Source organism: Cheilinus undulatus, linkage group 4 (genome assembly GCF_018320785.1).
Source record: "Cheilinus undulatus linkage group 4, ASM1832078v1, whole genome shotgun sequence".
Taxonomy (NCBI): domain Eukaryota; kingdom Metazoa; phylum Chordata; class Actinopteri; order Labriformes; family Labridae; genus Cheilinus; species Cheilinus undulatus.
Window position 1 is genome coordinate 25,030,557 of NC_054868.1, and position 16,741 is coordinate 25,047,297.

Below are 16,741 nucleotides of genomic sequence, written 5' to 3' on the forward strand. Positions count from 1 at the left end.
TTACAACTGATGGGAATCTCAAAACAAGAGGTAGAAGTCTGGTGGGCTGTGGCTTGAGATGTATTCTAATGGGTAAAAGTATTTCGAAAACATCCAGCTCTGATTGCTTAAGTGATCTCACCCTGTGTATCACAATAGATAAATTGGATTTTCTCCATGTCTGGAGAAACAGTTACAATATTACCATGGATATTGTAAGGTAATATTTTTGTGCTGTCAAGTCCTAAATGTCTAGTTGACCAAAGCTGACTAATCAGATTGCTTGGTCTGAACTACTTGTTGTGAAAACTTTCCACTGAGGTTTGGTGTGGTCATATTCAGACTGTTATATTTCATTCTGCACATATCAAACAAGAGTGCCAACATGCTAGCAGCAATTAGTGTGTCTTTGTTCTTTGAAACAAAAGTGAGCATACTATAAATCACATGGAGGTGCATGGTCGGCAGTGGTAATATCTGCCTTCATACAGCAGAGGGCACTATATCAACACATTAGTAAGTAGTCTAAACCACAAAGCCCAGCCATAGAACTTCGGGGATATCATTATTTTCACTATGTGCAAGATATACAGTATAATGGTTCCAGTGGTCTGTGTTTGTAACTTAGCATCTGAATGTAAAGCTCCTATACTTTGTAAAGCTCTGCTCATGGATGTAAAACAAGCTCCAGTGTCTCAAAAACTCAATCTAAGCATCTAATTCTTAGAAGGTACTGTAAAATCTCGTTTATTTTTGGAGTATGCAACATACTTTTGTAGTATTTTGGTACATGGAAATTTTTAATAACATCTAGCCATGGTTTAAAGAGGATTAAGATGGCATAAACTAACATAATTAGACTGGTAATTAAGTGTAGCTGGAATGAGGAGGAATTAAAAAAGAAATTAAAATATAGATAAAGAAGAAATTATCTGAAAAACATAAAATCAAAATAAAGTTGACCATTGAATTAAGACAACACGATAAATAGATGTTATGAGATTTAAGCAGAAGAATATGTTGCAAGGGAATGATATTAAAGGTATTGATGGAGTAAGGCAGACAGGAATAAGTGCATAGTATTAATAACAATAATTAGAATATTATTATTAATAAATCTACTACTACTACTAATAATAATAATAATAACAATAATATGAAAAGATCAAAACAAGTTGATGTAAATGTCACCTCGTCCCCCCTTTTTTTAAACTTGGTTTTAACACTGTAATCTTTCAACCCTACATTGACTTCTGGAGGATAAAAAATGAAGAAATAAAACTTGTAATAGCATATATCCTAAGGGTTTTACCTATGCTTTTGAAGGCAGAAAAATAAACAGTACACAACAACTTGTATGCCATTTTTAAAAATAATACCCTTAACACATATGTTAATGTCCCCAAGTTTGGCAACAGTACTTGACTTATTTTTTTGAATACTTACCAAATGTGTATGGCATGGGCAGTTAATTAAAGCTGCAAGTCTTAAACATGTAACATGACTGGATGTTTTCTGCCAAAGTATACTTGTATACATTTTGAAAATCTTTAAGAACATAATTTATTTGAGAATTTTCTTCATGAAATTGACGGATACAGATATGCTCCCCTTGAATTCATAGCGTATTATAGCTGTGACTTATTGAACGTCCTACATCCATGTAGCGGCTGGAGCTGCATCACTTGCTCGGCAGGTGTTGATATGTTGGGCGGTATCCTTCAACTATCAAAGTTTTGGGATGGAAATTAATTTGGACCAATCACGCACAGGCATCAGACTTTGAAAGCCAATCACATTCTAGATTTGTGTTGTGGGAGTTGCCCTCAAAATTAGTGCGGCGCTTCCACCCTGCCTGGCCGGCGAGAAAGTTCGGTTGAGAGGGTGCTGGATGGTGGGGGAGTACCACTGATGAGAGAGCGGGCGGAAGAAGGGACTATTTTAGCACGCATTGGAGGATTATTTCATTTACCTACTGAACACAAATAAACACCCGAGAGGGTTTATTTGTCTCGTTTGTGGTAAGTTGCACAGAGAAGCCCGTGCCGGTCATTTTAGTGAGGATGGAAGTGGTTAGCAACAGTAACCGTTACCGTTAGCTAGCGGATTATTGTGCCATGACTTTTCAATGATGGAGGACCATCAGCTTTGCTAATGTTAGCCAGCGCCGCAGAGCCAGCGTGCTTCTTACTTCATTCTGGTATCCTACATTTCAGTATTGTGTTGATAGTAAATGTTTTATAAGTTGAGTCTTTTTGAGCTAGAGTGCAGTGGTGTGGTCATTGTCCTCTTGCTTTATCCCCACCCAGACGTCTTTGAGCCACCCACACCCATGATGGGATTTTGCCTGAGGAGGCTGAGCAGTTCATCCTAAAAACTCATTTGCATTAAATTAAGACTTACTTGTAAATGTTTTGCTGAAGATTAGAATATCTGATATGCTGGCGTAGCCCTTTAGGTGTTTTGCTTTTAGCTGATTAATGAGAGCTGTCGAGTCCTTTCAAGCATCTTCCCAGGCGGGTGTGATATGGAGCACAGCACGCCACAACTTTGAGCTAACGCTAGCAAGCTAACTTAGCCGCTGCAGCTGTTTGGCCCAGCCTGGGTAACGCTTTATCAGTGCACGATGCGCTATTCTTACAGCTAATTGCATTTTCTTGACCTTCTTCTGTATAAATATCGTACCAGAGATGTTGTGTGCCCTGTATTCTTCTGGTACAGAGCTCAGCAAGGGATGAAAGTTAGTGTTTCCAGGTCGGAGAGAGGGGATGCAGAGAAACGACAGCCAGCGGCCACACTGATCCCCCATCCCATGACCTGACCCAGATTCGTTTCTAACCAGCGCCTGATTTAAGCATGGGGCTTGATTGTAGGTTTAATATCTCTGAGCATTCATCAGCTGATCTTGTCTCTGATTAATAAGAATCAAGCTCTTTGTTATGGCAGACATTCAGGGTTGTCCGTGCATCAGCTGTTGAGGGCATCAAGTACCAAGTATTACACAGTGACTACTTTGCTAAAAATACATGGGTGATTTGATCATTAATTGACCGGAAAAAGTAAGGATTAAATAGCTTATTCATTTTCTGTTAGTATAGATCCTCATGTGAATGTATTTTTCCTTAATAGTTTATTCACCTGTTAATGACATGTTAGAAAGTTGTGAGAAAAAAAATCAATGATCAAATCTTCAAAGTACATCGTATGTCCACCAGCTTTTGAAATTGTGGAATTATCTTGAAAAACATCAAGTCATCTTAAGTATATGTTTGCCAGTTAACAAAATAGCAAAATTTAGTAATCATCTGATTTCTCACTTATATGAACTGGAAGACCATACCATTGCTATTCAGTAGATTTCTGAATTATTTTTTATTACACCGTGCAGTCATGGTTTCTGTTAGAGAAAGAATAGCTTTTATGACGAAGTAAGAGCATGTGGGTTGGTGATGCACAGGGATGGAGGTGTAAAGGGCTTGAAGCTAACACAACAGTTTTGTGTGGGCCAAACAAGTCATTCTAGAAATGATACAGAGCCATGAAGTGAAAAAGAGAGTAAGAAAGAGCTCAGATAGAAAATAACTAACTTTGCCTTTTGTTCTTTTAATCTTTTATTTGATCAAAATATGTCCAGACAAAAATGCACCTGTCTTTGTTTCAACCCTAATTTTAGATGTGATGACTCTGATCAGTGCTATAAATGCTGAATACAATGTTAAACTTGTATAATTGTACTCTACTCAGATTCCCTTTCCTCACATGATTTATACACTTACTGTATATTGGAACAGAGAGGGTCATATATGCTTGTGGTTGACTCCCATTATCTAGCTAGTTGTACAATAGTAAAGGGCTAACAATCCCCAGTCCCTGCTGGGTCATGACAAGCAAGCAGCAACCACCAGGGATGACTACGGTGGGCAGTGACATTCCTTAATGCAGCCATTCAAGACTGGTATCAATTAAAATTCTAGAAATTCGGCCATGAGCTATCAATCAGATAGTCAATTGATCAGTCAATCAAATGAAGTATTCCAGTGAATTCAGTTTCCTCAAAGTCAGCAGTTGACGGTCATTAGAGAGGCTATATTATTCCTAAAGCACTTAACCATCAGCTGTATTAACTGCACCTTCATGAAATCAATATCTGAACTGAAATGTACAAATTGCTCATCTGCGGTCAGAAATGTAGCTGTATCTGTTAAATCAGGGTAACTATTCCCTTACATTCCTAATTAGATTTTTCTTTGCACAACAGAGAGGTGGACTTATTTGTGTATTGGCTATTTTATTTTAGTTTTTCTTATTAACTTGATTGAATTCCTTCCTTGGTCAACCTGAAAAAACAAGCTAAGCACCTTTTACAAGATGATCCATCATCAGGAGCTCAATTTGCAGCTGCATCTTAAGTCCTGTGTCAGTAAAGGAGTGTGGGAAAACTCATATTTTGCTGTTGAACATCTAATTTTACATATTTTTAGATCAGTTTTAATTAACTGATTTTTTAAATTGAGAATAAACTATAGCCCTAAAATGTGTAATTTGAGTAACGATAAACTCTTCTCCATTCTTTGCTCTAATCAGATGTTAGCAGCAAGAATATATTATACTGACTGTAGAGCGGTCGTTTTTCAGCGGGGCCCTTCTGCTTGTATCTAAGAAAAGCCAAGTCCCCCCCAGACCCACTTGGGAAAAAGTGATACATTATGAATTAAACATCAATTTTGAACTGTTTCATTAATAAACCCCTGAGAAAATGGGTATACACATGTTTTCTTACCAAAATACCTTTTTATAAACTATTTCATAAGGTCATGCATCAGTTAATACACAACTCTCTGGCTCTACTCCGCTGAGCCCCACTTGTCTATCTGTGGAGGACAGAGGGCTAAACAGCCAACCACAGCATAAGACTTGTTTATTATTTGAGCATAATTTTGTGCACTAGTTTATCCGCTCAGTGTTACAGCATCTAGTGTTTTGCTGTTATTTGTGGTGCATGGTGTTTGACCTAAGTGAGCTGATGACTATATACTTATTCAGTCTCACTGTCACCAGGATACTTGAATAGAACAGTCATTGTTGATTTTATTAGTAACTGAGTCTGCATTTTTCCTATAACTTATCTTTTGTTCACAGGGGTTCTGTCAAGCCAAAGATGTGACATTAGTAAGCTAGATGAGTTTTAGTTTTAGCATTTTAATGTTGGGGATTAAACATTAAACCTTCTCCTCTTACAGGTGACCCAGCTTGTATTGCTTCTGGTCTCCAGCAGCAATGTCACAGAGGAGTGGGCAGGAGGACCCGGAGCGGTTCCTCTTTGTGGACCGCGCTGTGGTCTACAATCCAGCTGCACAGGCCGACTGGACTGCAAAAAGGCTAGTATGGATCCCATCAGAGCGCCACGGCTTTGAGGCAGCAAGTATTCGTGAGGAGCGGGGAGATGAGGTGGTGGTGGAGCTAGCAGAGAATGGAAAGAAAGCAGTGGTCAATAAGGACGACATCCAGAAGATGAACCCGCCAAAGTTCAGCAAAGTAGAGGACATGGCCGAACTCACCTGCCTCAATGAAGCCTCTGTGCTTCACAACCTCAAAGACCGATACTACTCTGGCCTCATATATGTAAGTACTGATTACAACATGTGATTAATGTGTAATTTGCCAGTGTAATTCCACCATGAGATGTTTAACTGTTAAGAAACAGTCTCAGTTTAATATTGATGCCACTTTGTGGCCCTCAAAAGCAAACAAGGTCATCAGGAAAGTGTTTACCACTTCTATGAAAATATTCTTATAGCAAGTTACTGCTTTCCCCATTTGGAAATTGTTAAAGCAACATGTTTGAGACTTTTTACGTTTTCTCAGGTAACTTTCAAAATGAGTAATAAATCAGCCAGTTTAATGGACTTGTAGAAGCGTTTCTTGGGAGAATGAATTAATATTGGCATTGCTGTTTACATTATGCAAAGGGAAATGTTACTGACAACATTCTGCAAAAGTGTGTTAGTAAGTAGTTGCTGTTGATTTTTTTATTAGAAGGTTATACATCACAGGAAAATTTCTATAATTTGTACTTTAAAAAAGAAGTCATACTACTGACAACCAAAATTGTTAGCTGTATGCTTAATTTGTTGTGTTAATGGCATTAAAATAAGTTACTACACATAGTAACTACTTCAATCTAAGCTCAGAAATGCTTTGTAACCAAAGCAGTGCAGAGTGGGCTGTAATGTGATGAACTTTATCACAAACTGTTTTCCCCCCTGGAGGTTTATTCCTCCATTGAAATAAGGAGCCTCAAGTTTTCCATTGAGAATGAGTGATATCGTGATCATTACTTTCCTATTGCTTTAATAACTCTCTGGTCTCTAATATGATCCATTCTGACCAAACATCAAAATATCGCTTGAACCGAGGAGTCTCAGGAACATGTTTCCTTCAATGAATAAGTCAGCATGTCCTACATAAGCTGCTGATTTCCCTTGAGATTATGACCCACTTAGCAGCATGCATTCCTGGAATAGTCCAGACATGGAGCTTGTGGGCCACCTTAAACTGAAGGAGGAGGCAGGGGCTGAGGGGTTCCCACTTAGAGGCCAGGGCACAGACTCATGCAAGCTTCGCTGAAGTGAGTTCAACTTTTGGCAGAATCTCCACAGCTAAATGCATGTCATGTTTAACAAAAATGTAATAACCAGCCTGTAAGACAAGTAATTACAAGGGGTATGGGATATTTAAGGTTTATAGAGAAAATAAGCTATAGCTGGAAGTACTGCAGAGGTTTTTGTGCCTCATTGCATGGATTCATGAAGATGCTATATGTTGTCTTTATGAGCCTTGATGACTACATCATGGTCACCATCCAGTAGATTACATGCCAAATCACAGGATCATGACATTATGACCCTCAGAGGCATAGTTAAAGGAATCCATTTGCATGTATTCTTACTACGTGTGGATCTACAGTCTGTAGTTTTCAGTTCATTCAAAGAGGGATTTTGCTAGAGTTGTTGATTATTTTTAAATGTTTTCATGAGCTTATGTTTGCTAAATACTGGAGTCAATGTGGCAATTATTAAAATGTATAACACAGTGTTACACCGATGATTAGGCCCTATATCCATTATTTGAGTAATTGATCAAATGATAAAGATGCAAAACAGATGCTGATACAGTGCTTATATTGCTTTAATAACTGTTTTAACTCAAAGACATTTGATTAAGACTGTAGAAAACAATATAAACCAGAAATTATTCTCAGATTAAAAGCTGTATCCAGTGAGTTTGCAATTTTTGGTTTATTACTTATCAGTTGGAGGATTAATTGTAGCACTACAGATTACTTTTTAATAGGCTTAATTAAATCAATGATTTATTCAAATAATGAGTTTTACAATGCAGAAATATGCCATAGAGCTGCTGAGAAAGACATTTTCCGTGATTTGTCAGATATCCTGGAGTTCCTCAATATTAAATCTAAATATAAGAGTTAACCAATCCATTATTAATGTGGTTTATTTTGGGCTGTGACCAGTCAGCAGTGAGCTCTGCCATGTGGTCACTGTCTGTTGTTGGCTCCCTGCCAAGACACTCCTTTGCTTTTTGTATCTCCTCAGAGCAGAAGTTTTTGTCACATCATTGGATAAATGGTGTCCTCACCCTGGCCATGACTGATCTCTCACCAGTTTCAAAGGATTTTGGTGCACAGAAAAATGTAATGAACCTCAAAAGGAATCACAGTGTAACAAGGGTTTTACAATGCAAAGATTGTGATAATCAATATATGGCAGAACAATAACATCCTCATATGTAGTAAAACAGAAAAAAAACCCTCCAAAAAGGCTAAGTGCAGGATTAATGTATATATTCACTAAAATTTTGTCAGTCTGAACATGCTTGATCATTGATCCAGCTGTCATCTTCTTCATCTTTGTCCTTTTTGGCCAATTAACTTTGGCTGACATTACATCTGTTCAAGTCAACAATATCAACAATACAGTTACTTGAACACACTCGTTAGAAAAGAAAGATTTTGCTGTGTTGATGTTAAGTCTCACCCTACTCTTGACAGACCTCCTGACAAAAACGTTAGAGTTTCTTGTACTCATATTCTCATGCTTTAACAAAATTCTCCTTCTGTGAGCTTTCATTCTTATTTAAAAGACAAGATCTTTTATATTTCAGTACTCTTAGACGACTTAAAGAGGATAGATTTGACCATGGCTTGTCTTTGAGCTCAGGGAGGCCTTTTCTGAGTCACTGTAACCACATCGCCTTAACGGTGCTTTGTGTTCACTGATAAGCAACAGCTGTCTGCCCAAATAACTGAAATTGTTTTCAAGAAAACCACTGCTTTAATACCAGCCAACTCCTGGCAGCTTTTGAATATTCTTGCTGCTCTACATTATTAAAGGCACGGCTTTCTTTTGATCCAGTTGGCATGCTCAGTTAGTTTGTGTGCTGTTAATCACGTCCCCGAGTGAGAGAGTAATGAACAAGAAGTTTTAAGAGATTTGTGTTCCACACAGGCAGAATTCTGTATGTGCTCTCTGGTGACTGAGTAACCTTAGGTCAGATCAACATAATATAATGCTTATATAACCTCTTTGAGTGGTTCAACCCAGGCGACAGGCAATGTAAGGGGATGATCAGGGCGCAGATTTGTTGACATTAGGAAAAAAATAACAAGTGGACCAACTGGGAACTTCCTGTAAATCTATGAACCTGTTTCAGTCATTGGACTGTTGATGGATATACAAACTGGTACTGATTAGCATGGTTGACCAAATCTGGTTCAACCCAATGGCATAGGAGAAAGGATGATGACTCAAAACAGTAATGATGTCACTGTATTTTATTATTGAAAGCAGGCCACTATATGCTCATCCTTTGTTGCTGTGAAGATGCTGAGTGTCCTTAAGAGGATGGAGGGCAGCTCCAGGCTCAGGGCTTTTTGTGGATACTCATGTGCTTGCTTCTGCAGGCTAATTCTCTCTTTAGTCTTCCTCTTACTGGAGCATGGAAATCTAGATTCACTGATGAGAATCCTTGTCATACAGTCAGATATCTCTTGATTATTATTATTATTATTAGTATTATTATTTTTTTTAATCAAGAACATAATTACTTAAAGGTTTTTAGTGAGGGTTTTAGCTACTGATGTTTTCTTTACCGATCTCTATTAACATCCTGATTATGATTCCTCAAAGCTAGTGTGTGATAAGCTAATGGTTCTTACAAGTCATTGTAACTGACAGTAGCTCCTTTGCCAGTCAGCTGGGTTTTCTCTATGCTGTGTTGATGTGTTTATTGAATCTCTACTCTGACTCACAGAACATCACACTGTGACTGGCCTGTCCACACACTATTAAAGTTAGCTGCTTATTGGAAGATGTCTCTGACTGTAACTCCTCACAGATGGTTTTCATTCAATGATTTTTGTGACACTGTCATATTTGAAACATGACAGGAGCCTCCACTCCACTTAGTGTGGAAACTGTTTGAATTTAGGTTAGCTCCCTGCTGGTAAGCCCCTGAAAGCAGATAGTGATGACAGGTTCATATTTTTAATCAAGTATGAGATTAAGAGTACCTCAAGATTTAGAGCAAATACTCCAGTGACAGCAGTCTTCATATCTGGGTACTTTTGGAATTAAAATGTAAGGTGGAACGCATAAGTATATCTTAATTTTTAAGAGACGTCAGCAAAGATACTAACATTTATTTCAGAGTTTGATAGACCAGTTAAAGCCCAGCTAGCCCCAGTAATGTCAGAATTCAGGGGCACTTGTTCATGCAATAGCAGAGACCTTAAAATGTTTCCTCTTTTCCCGTTGAGAGGCCCTGTTGCTAAGCACTGCTTCGTTCCCAGACATTTATTTGGACAATTCCAGAGGACTGGGAACCCTTTCAACTGTGTGAGAGTTCCTCTTTTGAGCATAGTTTTTGGGATTTTCAGGCTTGTGGCTGTATTGGCTAGCTCTAAATCAATTACCAAATAAAAATAACTTTAATAATGTAGTCTAAAATTGATATGCTGAACTGCTTTCAGCAAGGAAAGTTGACCAAAGAATACCCTAGTGTACTGCTGACCCTTTGTTCAAATGGTTAGCAGACTAGTTTTTGCACACTTAGGATACTAACTGGATTTTGTTATTATATATTTTGTTGGGTTCATAAATAGATTGAGATTAAGAGAGGAAATAGGGATCATTGACATTGTTTGAACTAGGGCTGGGCAGTTAATCGAAAATTAGATGAAATTGCAGTATGGGCTGCTGTAATTTTCAAATTGCAGAAGCTGCAATATTTCTTTAACCTGAAATTTGAGTAAAAATACTGGTTTAAAACGTTTTTGCAGCAGAGATGTCATGCATTACATATTGTGCAATCAGTCAAGACCCATTTTTTAGGATAATCTATGAGAAATCCTACTTTCTTCATTTTTGTAAATTTTTCTGATTAAATACGAGGGTGACATAAAGATTATCATTCCCTTCAATACAATAATTCATATCCAATTTGCAACAGGAGTCAAAATTACAATTAGATTTTTTTTTCGAAATTGTTCAGCCCTAGTTTTATCTAATATTGTGTTGTTTATAATATAAAATTCATTATTGCTTGTGTTTGTTGTAAAATGCATAAGATGAAGAACTTAAGGAATGATTGCATATCAAATCGCAATCACAATATTGGGGAATAAAATTCACAATTAGGTATTTTCCCCAAATCATTCAGCCCTAGTTTGAACTGTAGTACGATAGAGAGATTTAATAAACTGAAATAGTAACTAGCCTTTTAAATATAGATTTTACAATAACACACACAAGGTAAGGTACCAGTCACTGACAATAGCTTTACAGAAATATTAACATCTCTAGCATAATTGCTTAAGCAGCTTCTTTTTGATGGGTCAAGTCTGACCTTTAACTATTGAATAACTGTTAAAGGAAAGTAACCAGTCCTCATTATAATATTGGATAAAATAGCAACTGTCCTCCTGAACCAAAGCAACCCTTTCAAAAGCCACTTTAAGAGTGGTTTCAATTTTTGCTTTACTTTACTGAGCTGCTCAGGACCCTTTCTGCTGACAACATTTGATCTTTTAAAGCAGCAATAAAACACACAAAAAAATAACGCTATGATTCATCAAATTATTTGCAACTGAAGTTGTTGTTGCCCTGTTACAGCAGCTTGCCTAGGTACACATGAATGAACTTTTAAAATGACTGTGAAGGTCATTATTTTAATTGACTGTTTGGGTATTGTTCTAACAAACACATGATGAAATGTCAGTCACTTGCACCATCTATATCTGCATTTACCACATTAACACAACTACAACACTTAGCTACATATATGTTAGTGCTTAGTTAGCTTTTTGGCACATTAGCTACAACCATAACTCAGCATCTCACAACAGCCAAATAACAACCCTCCACAGTAAACACCAGTAACAAGCAGCCAGCAAGCAGTCTGTGAACAACAGACATTTTATTATAACTTAAGTTAGAAATGAGTCCATTGGCATTACAACAGTCGTAGTCCACATGAGCCAATAAACTCAACTCAAACCATAACTAATGTACAACTTTATACTTAAATCTTACATAATCTGACAGATTACACCAGCCAAAAGCTGTTAAATACTAGGGCCCGACTGATATGGATTTTGAGGGTTCAATGCTAATACCAATAGTAGGGAATAACATTTTCTGATAACTGATATATTGGCCAATTCAATTTTTTTGGTGTGAGGAGGAGCATCTTATTGAGGAGTCTGTGATATTTTGCCAACCCTTTTCACAAGCACCAGAGAGACAAATATAAGGAACGCCTCTTACAACAAAAGCAACATTCACTATTATCTCAGTAATAAACATGAAGAAGAATGAATCATCTCTCTGGCAGTGTCAATAACATTTACAAAGTCATACATTCATAGAAGTCATGGTTGAGATGTTGCTGTTGGTGTCATTACATTGCACAATAGTGTCTAATGAAGTCGACAGTGAGTGTATTTACAAATGATGAATTCACATCTGTAGGTAGGTAAGTGGATAAGCACCATCATAAAAGTCACTTGTAAAGCATGATTTGAAATGTGCCTCTCTGATGTCCTCTAATGATAATAATTTATTAATATTCTAGCTGAATATTAATGTGAGATATTGTACCATTATGTTTGTTGTGTCATTACTGACATGGCTAAAGTTTATAGCTAGCTAACGTTAAGCTAGGTTAGCCTAACTTAAGCTTACTTACATAAACATATAAGTGTGACCGACACAAGGCATGTCATGACCCATGGACAAACAGGTTGAAGTGAGACAGTAAACTTTTGGAGTTACTGTTTATTTTACATACTAATTAAGAACTTATCACTTAGGCAAACAGATCTCTTAAACACATCTGATGCTCAACCAAGCTGCTCTGGGCTCTAGTTCACTTTACTGTAAGGAGCTAAATATGGAGCAGCTTTATGGATTAATAAAGTTGAATTGAATTGAAGCATGTGACAGGAAAGGAGTCAGAGCGCCCTCTACTGGATAAATAATAGAACAGAGACATCATGTCTAGGTAAAACCAAGTCAAATTCCCTGCACTTTATTAGTGAAAATACAAATGTTAACATCAGTGTCTTTTGGCCAACTTTGGCTGATTAATGATTATTTTCAATAGACTATAATCACATGATTAAATCACCCGGCTGATTAATTGGTCAGGTCCTAGTAAACACTACAAATAGTTCTCAAAGACAAACATAAAATCATGGTGCAGCTCAATATTATAACTTTTTTTTTTTTTAAGATTTATTTTTGGGCTTTATTATGCCTTTATTAGAGAGAGGACAGTGGATAGAGTTAGAAACAGGGAAGAGACATGCAGGAAAGAGTGCCACGGGCCAGATTGGAACCTGGGTCGCCTGCGTACATGGCGCGTGCCTTAACCACCGACTACCGGCGTGCCTATTATAACTTCTTTTTAACTGGTAATTTGACTGAGCGTGTTGGCATTGACTAATACTTGTCAAGTATATCAGAATAGAGATGCATGGATTGCAAAAATCAGGGCCAGCACTGATATCGATCTTTAAAATAATTAAGCGGATTGCCAACACCAATATCAGTTTTTTTGATCATTAATGTTAGTGTAACACTCTCCACTATGCATCTGTCTCCATCTGGGAGGAGGCTGAGGAGTCTCTGTGCGAGGACCAGCAGACTGAGAGACAGTTTCATCCATCAGGCTGTTAGAATGCTGAACTCCCTCCCAGCTCTTCCCCCTTTCCCTCTCTGCCCTCTGCCCCCACAAACTGTGGTCCTCCCCACTAGGACCTTTCTTTTTGTTGTTTTGACAAACAAAAAGAATTGGAAATTGACAAATTGGAAATACATTATGAATCCTTGTTATATAAAATTCCAGAGTAAAATTAAAGACCAAGAATAAAAATAAAACTAAAAAACCCAGAATACTAAAACCCAGAATAACCTAGACGAATCCAGGCAACACAGGAATCCAGCTACATAAAAAGAGACCTAAGGACCAGAGATGCAAGAGCAATAAAATAATAGGAGGAGACAAAAAGGAATATGAATCAAAGCAGTAAGAAGTAGAATAAAAGCAATTAAAATGGTTTAAGATAAATGAGTCATAATACACAAATTAGAAAGCTAGTAGTGGTAAAATATTAGTCATGATAAAATCATAATTACAATATTATTCAGCTGTAAGGACACAGCAGCATAAAGAGGTTAAGAGAATAAAAGAGGAGGAGGGGGTAAGAGCTCTGAAGATAACTGGGAGAAGAGGAGAGGTACGGTAGCAATAAGAAACAAGCAAGGTAACAATAAAAAGCAGAGAGGAGCAGACATAGAAGCATTAAGGTAAAATTTCAGGAAGCAGAGGGAAATTTAAAGAAAAAACTGATAGAAAGAAGGAAGATGTAGTAAAAGACATTTAAAGACATTAGACAAAATCACATAAAAGCAAGTCTATAAAAATGAGTTTTAAGAAGTGATTTAAAAGATGTCACTGATTCTGCATGCCTTATCTCCTCGGGCAGGACATTCCAGAGTCGAGGCGCCCTGATAGAGAAGGCCCTGTCACCTTTAGTCTTAAGCCTTGACCTTGGAACGACCAGGAGGCCCCCCTGCCGAGGATCTAAAACTGCGGCCTGGCTTATAGGGGGTTAAAAGTTCTGATAAATAGCTTGGAGCCAGGCCCCTCAGTGCTTTAAAAGTGATAAGTAAAATTTTAAAATCAATTCTAAAACTTACAGGGAGCCAGTGTAGGGATGCTTAAATGGGGTGATGTGATGCAGTCTGTTAAAACCGGTTAGTAGCCTAGCTGCTGCATTCTGAACTAACTGAAGGTGGGAGAGGGATTTTTGAGTGATGCCAGAGAGAAGAGAGTTGCAGTAATCGAGTCTGGAGAAGATGAGAGCATGGATGACTTTTTCAAGGTCTGACTGGCTGAGTATTGATTTTATTTTTGCGATGGTTCAGATATGGAAAAAGCATGACTGGACAACTTTACTGATATGGGATGTGAAGGTAAGGTCTGAATCAAACATAACTCCAAGGTTTCTGGCAGAGGGTCTGATGTTTTCTGAAAGAGTACCAAGACTGGAAAGCATGAGGTTGGAGGAGTTTTTAATGTTAAAAAGTATTATTTCTGGGGCGCAGGTGGCCGAGTGGTTAAAGCACGCGCCCCATGTAGCAGACGCAGACGGCTTGGGCTCGAATCCGGCCTGAGGCCCCCCACCGCATGTCTCTGCCCCGCTCTCATCCCCGTTTCCAACTCTATCCACTGTCCTCCTCTATCAAGTAAAGGCCCAAAATAAACCTTAAAAAAAATATTATTTCTGATTTTGAGTTATTGAGTTGTAGAAAATTCATCCAGCAGGTGATATCATTTAGACAGTCTTTAACAGCAGCTAGGCTTCTAGCATCTCTTACTTGATTCACAATTTAAGTCTATAGGAGTTATAAGAATTACTTGATTGCTTTGTCGACAGGGCTTTTATCAGCGATTTCAGATGTTAAGAGGGTGGCCCTTGCCATTAGAAATTGTGGTTTAAATTTTCCTGGAGATGGACAATGATTTGAGACAATACTTGATTCTGAGGAGAAAAATAGCATGCTGCCTGATGTGACTCCTGTTTTGCTGGTTGTGTAGGGGTCCCAACCCATGCTGTCAGAGCCCCCTAATCCCTCAAATACCCCCTGGTCTCCACCGTCAAGGGCAGCCAGCTGAGTCATCTCTCTTCCTGCTGCCTGTGGGTCAGCAGCGCTGATCTGTCTGCTTGGCGCTGTGCCCACCACAGGGGGCTGAGGAATGGGTTATTATGGCAGCAGGCCTGTAAAACATCCTGAGCTGCATGAAGGTGATTTTTACAGGAACATGTACATAGACAGGTGTGCTGATGTGTCATCAGTTGTGATGTACAATGTCACTGCTGATGTCTCCAAAGTTGAAAATTTTTTGTGACTATAGGCTGCTGCATAGAGCTGTGTCTGAAGCATCTGTGCACACTGTAGGTTGGGGAGGGGGGTTTCATGGCCATCTGGTGGAGTCACACGCACACTCTCCAAAAGAACATGGGCCACTGCACCAAACAACTGCTCCTTCATTCCTCAGTCAGGACATTCACATGCAGCTAGAAACAGTCAAAATATCGTATAAGTCCAACTAAAACTTTACTTTTGAAATACATGCTAATATCTGACGGAAATTGTACAAAATCAAATTTTAAGTTGGACCAACACACTGAGATAATTATGCTGAAGATCAATTAAATCTTACATGGATACAACCTGATGTGATCCGGGCTGGACTAGGCGTTCTACACATGCTCCACAGTCTCTACATTGCGCTTTGACCTAGAAGATAAAGTGCATAGAGGCTGAGCATTGCAGATACTGCATTGTCGTCTGCCTTCAGACATCACCATAAGCTTTAGGGATAACATGCATTGTAGTTAAACAAAAAAAAGCATCCAGCATCTATGATATTTACAATTCTGTAAAATTGTTCATGCTTATGCTTTTGGCTGCTTTCTAACAAGGCCAGTACTCAGGTGATGGGGGCACATTGTCACTTAACATAGCGGAGGTGAACATGCTTTGTCCCTGATGCTTGTGTATTTATACAAGGACAGTAGTCAAGTTATACATCCTTATTAAGGTCTAACCATAGCTTGACCTGACCGTGCATGTAAATGCACTGAATGTGTTACTCAGAATATCAGTGTTAAAATTTTAGCTCAGTTGTAGCAACTAAACGCTCCATCTTGAGAGTGAGTTAAATAATTTTCATATCACTATTCTTCTGAAGGTTTGGTCAGTATTAGCCAGGTGACATTTGTGAAGTGTTTGTCAGAGAGCCACTCTGCTCTTACATTATGCTGTGGTCATGTCATTATTGTTCCAGTTCAACAGCTGGGTTAGCAGGCCTCGGGCCCCATGACTATCACAGACAACATGGTTCAAAGAATGCGGCTTTGCAGCCCAGTAAAACACAGTGAACAGAAAGATGGAAAAATAGGAATGAATGATGAAGAAAAGTTAGGACACTAATAGAGGATGATGGGGATAAGAGAGAAGGGAAGTGGATGAATTACTGGCATGGTTTATAAGTAGAAAGGGAAGGAAAAGGCTGAGGAACTAGACTTTTCTCTTTATTTTACCAAAACCAAAAAGTTTGTAATGGCATGATATATCAAGACTTTTGATCCTGTTTCAGATATAAGACTTAA

At 38.2% G+C, this 16,741-nt stretch overlaps 1 protein-coding gene across 4 annotated transcripts in view; it reads left to right on the forward strand.

Annotated features, from left to right (window-relative positions):
• The first annotated feature begins 1,869 nt into the window (after positions 1–1,869).
• Positions 1,870–16,741, forward strand: part of LOC121508069 (myosin-10-like) — an 88,589-nt gene continuing 73,717 nt past the window's right edge. For all 4 annotated transcript variants that reach the window (XM_041784568.1, XM_041784570.1, XM_041784569.1 and 1 more), the window contains exons 1-2: positions 1,870–2,000; positions 5,220–5,601. In XM_041784568.1, the coding sequence (XP_041640502.1) occupies positions 5,257–5,601 (345 nt within the window). In that variant the 5' untranslated portion in view covers positions 1,870–2,000; positions 5,220–5,256. The remainder of the gene's footprint in view (positions 2,001–5,219; positions 5,602–16,741) is intronic.